At 41.4% G+C, this 8,398-nt stretch overlaps 1 protein-coding gene across 1 annotated transcript; it reads left to right on the forward strand.

The window, feature by feature from the left end:
• The first annotated feature begins 117 nt into the window (after positions 1–117).
• Positions 118–6,676, forward strand: LOC129828015 (NF-kappa-B-activating protein-like). The gene is made up of 8 exons (XM_055889411.1): positions 118–652; positions 2,966–3,046; positions 3,164–3,228; positions 3,433–3,525; positions 3,620–3,659; positions 5,428–5,616; positions 5,811–5,960; positions 6,069–6,676. The coding sequence occupies exons 1-8, from the start codon at positions 288–290 to the stop codon at positions 6,241–6,243; spliced, it is 1,158 nt and encodes a 385-aa protein (XP_055745386.1). The 5' UTR covers positions 118–287; the 3' UTR covers positions 6,244–6,676.
• The last annotated feature ends 1,722 nt before the right edge of the window (positions 6,677–8,398 follow it).

Here is an 8,398-nt window from a genome sequence, read left to right on the forward strand (position 1 = left end):
TTCAACGGCATTATTTGATATAATCAATACAGCCCGGAATTCAAATGTTTTAAGACAGCAACAGCTGCTAGAGCGTCTGCTGACTACGCGGAACTAAAGAGCATTGTGCTGCATGTTTCAAGGGGGACCTGTTTACAGTCCCACTGACCCAATCATTTCCCGTTTCTTAACTCACGCAGAAACAACGCTGTGTGGCCTAAACAGTAGATTAGGTAGCTAGTCTTGTTTATTATTCACCTACATATCGAATTTAGGCTGTTCGTATTAGTGGACATAAAACGAAAGCTATGCCTCTGTCCGATCAAGAACAGAGAGGCCCCAGAAGACGACGACGGAGCCGATCTGGCAGCGGCAGTCGATCTCGCGACTCCAGTCCAGTCTTTGGGCCCATGCCCAAGACCCCCAGATATGAAGAAGACCTTAAACCTCCCCGAATGTCCGAGAGAGAAAGAGAAATGAGAGAGAGAAATGCCAAAAGGTTTCGTACGGAAAACCCCCGCAGTCGTTCTAGATCTCGAGAGAGGTACAGTAACCACAGCTGGTCCGATCAGCGCGGTGGCGGCGCTGGTAGATACGGAGGTGGTGGTGGCAGGAATGATTACTACGAACGGGATGATGCTCAACGCCAGAGACAAGACGCCTTCATCTCCAGGTAAATTGAGTTAACGCTCACAGGTTAATTAGTTACAACCTGGTCTCAGCTGTTTAGAAATGTATGCACAGCTAACTAGTATCCGTGCAAATGCAACGCTTGACCCACACTAGCTAGCAAACGGCAAATTGTTTAAAGGGCTTGTGAAGTCCTGTTTAAAATGAGCCAAATCAGAGATTACCTCCTGTGCCGCAGATTGTTGGCTTTTGTTCCAGCCCAAGATGCCAATACACCTGACTCAACTAATCACAGCCTTGATCATTTGATTCAGGTGTGTTAACTCTGGACTAAGCCTGGACTCCACTATCGGAACTTGCACATCCCCGTGCATCTAGCCTGGGACAAAGATTGTCTAATATATTGATAAAATATTCGATTAGATGAGTGTATTAGTCACATGCACAGGGTCGCAGATGTAATTGCTGGGTACAGTGAAATGCTTAAGCTATTCGAGCGACCGCTCTAACAATGATGGGAGTAGGCGAGATCTTTTTCTATGGTATATTGGCGATCACACAATTTAATGTGCATCCCGCCACCTACTGTGCGGGATGGAAACCGGATTCCAAAAAATGGAACCACAAAAACAACCAATAAACTAAATCCAACTTTTCTGATAAAAAAAATTAACAGATCTGATACCTACACAGGCTCAAGAGGAACCTGGGAGGGTGCGTCTTCCGGAGTCAGTACCCCCTTGCAAGTCAGAAGATGTAAAATCCTTAAATCCCCAAAACCTCTGCAGCAGCCACAATAATGTCCAGTTTCTTAGACTTCTTTGAGACTTGTGCTGTACAGTTTATAACTGTGGCAATGAACACTACAAAATCCGCCTCTTTTTATTTTTAACACACAGGGTATCTTTTGACTGGCAGCAAACATTTACCATAGGCTGTGTTGCGTCCACTACCATATCTTCACTAGCATCACTTGTTTTCGCAGTACTTTTAAGCACCTCCGCATACGAGATTCGATTGACTGCTCAAACTTTTGCCACCTCAATCTCCTTCACCCTTTCAGGGAACTCGGGATCATGATCCCCCCCCCCCCCCCCCCCCACCACAATTGCAACACTGTCGTCATTCTACACACCTTTCTTCAGTATACTCTGTTCATCTGCACACACTTGAAACATGGCCAAATCCTTTACAATTCTTACACTGCAATGGTTTGGGGACGAAAGCTCTTACATAACCAAGCTTCACATGCGTAGGTATTTGTTCTTTATCAAAAAACAACAGGAGCGACAGACTTTCTTCTTTTTCTCCATTCACCCAGCGGGTCAGATGCCGGGCACCAACCACACCAGGAATTCTCTTCAGGTATTCAACCTGAACATCTGTCGTCACCCTTGAGATGACTCCTTTGACGGGTGCTCTACTACGAAGTTCAAAACACAACTTCTGTTGTTCTGATTCTTTTGAGGCTCACTGCAATCTGCAATTAATCAGAATAAGACCACTCCTGGTCACTCTGACAGACTCCACTTTTCCCAGCGCATACTTCACCATTTAACACCTCAAACGGGTTTCCCACATGCATCCTTACTCAACAAACGCATCCCAACAACAAGCAATTCATTATCATTCATACACGTATCCTCCACTCCAATTTTAAACAATTTCCTTTTTGTTCCAGTTTTCGCTACTACATTTGTCCATTCAGAATATTAGTCTTTACCAACTTTGCTCGACTCAAACTCAACCTCCACTTCCGCCATCTTTTTCCTGATCCGGAACCGTAGTCCCAGGAGGCGAGATCAGGTGGGACCGTTCTAGCCAATGAGAGGGCAGATGGTGTGAACAACAGGCTATACAGAGAGAGGAATCATCTTTGCAGTGCAATTTCTTCTTCATTAGCTGATTGCACCCAACTCATAGCAATCCCCACCCAGTTGACTACTTTAAATGGTGGAAGCCCTCAATGGCAATGTCCATGCTAAAGCAGGTTATATCCATGATGAATCCTATCTATCTCTTTGACAACTGGCAGAACTCCAATATAAAGTTGTTTTTGGTTAAGTTGCGAAGTGCCACATGAGTCCACTTATATCAGTACATTCGTAACAACCTAACCATTACCAACCTTCTATTAAATAAGCCTCACACAGAAAATGAGCAATTACATTTTTTGTTGACCAAATTTGGCCTCCATACAAAATTTCCTCACTTCGTGGACTTGTTTTTGTGGACAGAGAAACATTTTCTCGGTTCACCTCTTCCTCTGCCTAGGACTACAATTGGTCATCAGTCAATTGGTCACAAGGTTTAATGTATTTCTTGTATATTTCTAATGATATGAATTTTATTTCAGGCGGCTACAAGAGAGGGAGAGAATTGGTGAACTTGGATCACCTGAAGTCTGGGGCTATTCACCAAGGGTAATGGCACCAGAGTAAGTAATTATGCATCTGATCTGACTAATCAAGTACAAGAGTTCAAAGGGTTGGGCTATACACACCAACTACCAAATTATCTACATTTAGATAATTTTGTGTCCTTTTTCAATAAGCTCTGATGAACATACCCCAGTTGAAGAGGATGTGAAAAACAGCAGTTCAGATTCAAGCTCATCCGGTGAGTATGCTGAATTAGCTTTTATAATAATCCTTCTATAAAAGTCTGTTCTCAGTTAGCCTACATCTGACTGAATGACATGCATTGACTAGTCAAGAACAAAGTGTAACCTGGGCATACTATATTACATAGTAAGTCAAATGTGTGTTCTGATTACACACTTGAATTGGTGTGAGATCAAGACAAGTGCACTATAATTCATAGATGATAAGAAGAAGAAAAAGAAGAAGAAGAAATCCAAAAAGAAGAAGAACAAGAAACACTCCAATGACAGCGAGTCAGAGTCGGACTCTGGTGGTGAGGAATGTTTCACCTTAAAAAAAAAAAATCTAGTACAAAGGCTGCTTGTCCAGCTAAGTTTATTTCACCCTCTAATTTAGTTGTCTTTCAGACGAGGAAGTGAAAAAGAAGAAAAAGAAGAAGAGCAAAAAGTAAGTTCACTCATATCTACATTCTACCTCTATAGTCGTGGCCAAAAGTTTTGAGAATGACACAAATATAAGTTTTCACGAAGTCTGCTGCCTCAGTTTGTATGATGGCAATTTGCATATACTCCAGAATGTTATGAAGAGTGATCAGAAGAATTGCAATTAATTGCAAAGTCCCTCTTTGCCATTCAAATGAACTGAATCCCCCAAAAACATTTCCACTGCATTTCAGCCCTGCCACAAAAGGACCAGCTGACATCATGTCAGTGATTCTCTCGTTAACACCGGTGTGAGTGTTGACGAGGACAAGGCTGGAGATCACTCTGTCATGCTGATTTTGAGTTTGAATAACAGACTGGAAGCTTCAAAAGGAAGGTGGTGCTTGGAATCATTGTTCTTCCTCTGTCAACCATGGTTACCTGTGAGGTGAGGTGAAGACTTTTGGAGGATGGCCTGGTGTCAAGAAGTGCAGCAAAGAAGCCACATCTCTCCAGCAAAAACATTACATTTACATTTAAGTCATTTAGCAGACGCTCTTATCCAGAGCGACTTACAAATTGGTGCATTCACCTTATGATATCCAGTGGAACAACCACTTTACAATAGTGCATCTAACTCTTAAGGGGGGGGGGGAGGTTAGAAGAATTACTTTATCCTATCCTAGGTATTCCTTAAAGAGGTGGGGTTTCAGGTGTCTTCGGAAGGTGGTGATTGACTCCGCTGACCTGGTGTCGTGAGGGAGTTTGTTCCACCATTGGGGTGCCAGAGCAGCGAACAGTTTTGACTGGGCTGAGCGGGAACTGTACTTCCTCAGAGGTAGGGAGGCGAGCAGGCCAGAGGTGGATGAACGCAGTGCCCTTGTTTGGGTGTAGGGCCTGAATGTAAGAAACATCAGGGACAGACTGATATTCTGCAAAATGTACAGGGATTGGACTGCTGAGGACTGGGGTAAAGTCATTTTCTCTGATGAATACCTTTCCAATTGTTTGGGGCATCCGGAAAAAATCTTGTCCGGAGAAGACAAGGTGAGCGCTACCATCAGTCCTGTGTCATGCCAACAGTAAAGCATCCTTTGCTTGTCAGCCAAGGGGCTGGGCTCATTCACAATTTTGCCTAAGAACACAGCCATGAATAAAGAATGGTACCAACACATCCTCCGAGAGCAACTTCTCCCAACCATCCAGGAACAGTTTGGTGACGAACAATGCATTTTCCAGCATGATGGAGCACCTTGCCATAAGGCAAAAGTGATAACTAAGTGGCTCGGGGAACAAAACATCGATATTTTGGGTCCATGGCCAGGAAACTCCCCAGACCTTAATCCCAATGAGAACTTGTGGTCAATCCTCAAGAGGCGGGTGGACAAACAAAAACCCACACATTCTGACAAACTCCAAGCATTGATTATGCAAGAATGGGCTGCCATCAGTCAGGCTGTGGCCCAGAAGTTAATTGACAGCATGCCAGGGTAGATTGCAGAGGTCTTGAAAAAAAAGGGTCAACACTGCAAATATTGACTCTTTGCGTCAACTTCATGTAATGGTCAATAAAAGCCTTTGACACTTATGAAATGCTTGTAATTATACTTCAGTATTGCATAGTAACATCTGACAAAAATATCTAAACACACTGAAGCAGCAAACTGTGGAAATTAATATTTGTCATTCTCAAAACTTTTGGCCACGATTGTAGTCAACCGTCCATAACGAATACATGACATACCTATACACAGCAGTGTTTTCCTCAACTGTTTTTTGGCTTCTCCTCACAGGTCAAAGAAGTCCAAGAAGAGGAAGGCGAAGAAGAACCGCAAGCAGTCAGCGAGCGACTCCAGCAGCGACGGGTCGGAGGAGGAGGACGCCAACGGGGATCTGTGGGTGGAAAGGACCTGCATCGACGAACACATGGTGGGCCCTGAGGCCCCACTCACTCACCTGTCCCAGGACGACAAGCCTCTCGAGTGAGTATCTCTTTTTACATAGAAGGATCTTTCTTACATTCAAGAATTTGACCCGTTTTAGCCTGTCGCTTGGTAAATACAACTTGCTTCCACATTTTGTCAGGATATTACCACACTATATTCAGCTTTTAAAATGCAGCTTTATTTTTATTATCAATGAATCGCCAAATGATTTACATACCTTTTCCCACTAGTTTTGGTCATGCACTGCTGCCAGGTGAGGGTGCCGCTATGGCAGAGTACGTGAAAGCAGGCAAGCGTATCCCAAGAAGAGGTGAAATTGGGTTGACCAGCAATGAAATCGCAACCTTTGAGATGTCTGGCTTTGTGATGAGCGGTAGCAGGTACATTAGTACTCTTCTGTTTACATTTTGACATTTCAAATATTTCATCGTATTTTACACATTTGGTTGGCGGCTTTGTAACGCTCATTGCAATATTGTAACCCCCAGACATCGTCGTATGGAGGCTGTGCGTCTGAGAAAGGAAAACCAGATCTACAGCGCTGATGAAAAGAGAGCCCTGGCATCTTTCAACCAGGAGGAAAGGAGAAAGAGGGAAAGCAAAATCCTCTCCAGCTTCAGAGAAATGGTGTACAGGAAAACTAAAGGCAAAGAGGAGAAATGAACCACTTTGTTTTTCTCCTTTCAGAACTTTCAGCTTTGGAGACCATTTTTTATCAACATTATCTTTCGTTGTTTAGTTTCCCATCGTTTCATGATTTGATAATGTAATTTTTTTCCTTCTTTGTATTGTGAATTAGGCCTATATTTTAAGCATCTGACACAGTGGATTATTTTGTTTATGTAGAAAGTTGTCAGTAAATGAATATTGGAAAGGGCTTGTTTTCCTGGGGTCACAAAGCAAACACAAGAATGGACCAGGAAGCTATACTTAGCCTAATACAAAATGTCTCTGTACACTATTACAATATTGTGCATCCCAACATAAATCCAATCCATCCCTGAACCTTCTACCTATTGATGTAACTTTTAATGTTGGAAAAGTGCCTGTAAAATCACAAGTTACGTGTTCAGGATTAATAAATGATAAAAAAATAGTGGGGTTTTATGCTTTTTATTTATTTTTAGTTGTTTAAAATTTGGTTTGATTGTCTCTGGGAAATGCATTTTAGATATTGGTTATTCTACCTTGACTTAATATCGTTCACCTTTTATTATTCTAAACCTTGATGCCAAGAAGCTGATGTCAGGGAGATGTGCATTTATTTAACTGGCACTGGCTTCAGTCAATAGAAAGTCTCTATACTGGAAGAACTGTAATTCTTTGGCACGATGTGCTTTAGGAAGCGGAAGGAAATTGGGGTCAATATAGCAATGAGGGTTTGTTTAAATGCAAGCTTCCAACCCTCTCTTGTCTAAGTATCCTACTGTTTCGTTAGCTGCAGCCCAACTGCTGGCAAAGGCCTAGCACTGAAAACCAAACCAAGCCATTCATCTTGTCAACAAAATTCAAATGTCTGGTGGTAGGAGACCAGTTCATTGTTTTACCCTATTAAACAAATTTGTTTTGCTATATTTCTACAGAAGTGCATTTCTGTACATAAGACACTGTTGGTATGGCATTTCAAGGAAACCATAAGGCATCTCTAACAATTGGATGTTTAATTTTTAAAACAATTTGTTCTGGAAGTCATAGTGAGACCATGGTCTCTTTTACAGATGAGCCTTGAATTACAGAAAATACACACATCAAAATATAAATACAAAATGTAAGCAGAAAGAAAAACATTGCCATAAAAAACAAGCAAATTCATCAGTAAGGTCCTCAATCAGCTCTCTGAATTGCCCTAGAGACGCACCATAACATCAGATTTAAGGACATTTTGAACATTGTTCCACAAATAAGGTGCAATAACTAAAAGCTGATTTACCTAACTCCGATACCAAAGGAATTTCCAGAGTGAGCCATCCCTGAGACCGGGTGTGGTAACTCATGTCTAAAGTTTAGTAACGATAGGTACAGCGGGACTTTTTGTAAAAGGGCTTTATGAATGAAAACATAGTGATGTATCAACCTATGTGACTTCAAAGAGGGACAACCAACTTTATGGTAGAGCATGCAGTGATGGGTACTAAAACTGACTATGATGAAGTGGCAGCCATAGTCTAGGACAGATAGGAACGTCGACTGAATTATCATCTTTCTACTATTTAGCGAGAGGCATGACCTATTTCTATTGAAGTAGCCCATTTTTATTATCTTAACTCATGAATATGCTTTTTAAAAGACAGCTTTTCCTCAATCCAGATGCCCAGATATTTGTAAGCAGGGACACAATCAATATAGACACAATCCAAAGTACATATTCCTAAATCATCAGAGTTATTTTTATGCGCTCTAGAGAACAACATATACTTAATTTCACCTGCATGCGATACTCATTTTAGGTCAAAAAAGTGGAATTGTGATACAGTGAGTTAAGTGAAATAATATGTCTGTAAACAATTGTTGACACAAGTAATTTTTCCATGCACAAAGTAGATGTCCTAACCGACGTGCTAAAACTATAGTTTGTTAACAATAAATTTGTGGAGTGGTTGAAAAATGAGTTTTAATGACTCCAACCTAAGTGTATGTAAACTTCCGACTTCAACTGTACAGTAGTTTGTAGTCTTATCATGTGAATGTTGTGAAGTAAAAGTAAAAGTTGTCAAAAATATAAATAGTAAAGTACAGATACTCAAAAAAACTACTTAAGTAGTTCTTTAAAGTATTTTTTACTTAAGTACTTCACACCACTGCCTTTATAACAAAGGAT

The sequence above is a fragment of the Salvelinus fontinalis genome, chromosome 29 (assembly GCF_029448725.1).
Source record: "Salvelinus fontinalis isolate EN_2023a chromosome 29, ASM2944872v1, whole genome shotgun sequence".
Classification (NCBI taxonomy): Eukaryota; Metazoa; Chordata; class Actinopteri; order Salmoniformes; family Salmonidae; genus Salvelinus; species Salvelinus fontinalis.

Excerpts from the sequence above, each read along its gene's own strand:
- LOC129828015 (XM_055889411.1), top strand. The coding sequence starts at position 288 with ATGCCTCTGTCCGATCAAGAACAGAGAGGCCCCAGAAGACGACGACGG. Across the intron at positions 653-2,965 it reads CAAGACGCCTTCATCTCCAG|GCGGCTACAAGAGAGGGAGA; the intron begins GTAAATTGAGTT and ends ATTTTATTTCAG. Across the intron at positions 3,660-5,427 it reads AAAAAGAAGAAGAGCAAAAA|GTCAAAGAAGTCCAAGAAGA; the intron begins GTAAGTTCACTC and ends TTCTCCTCACAG.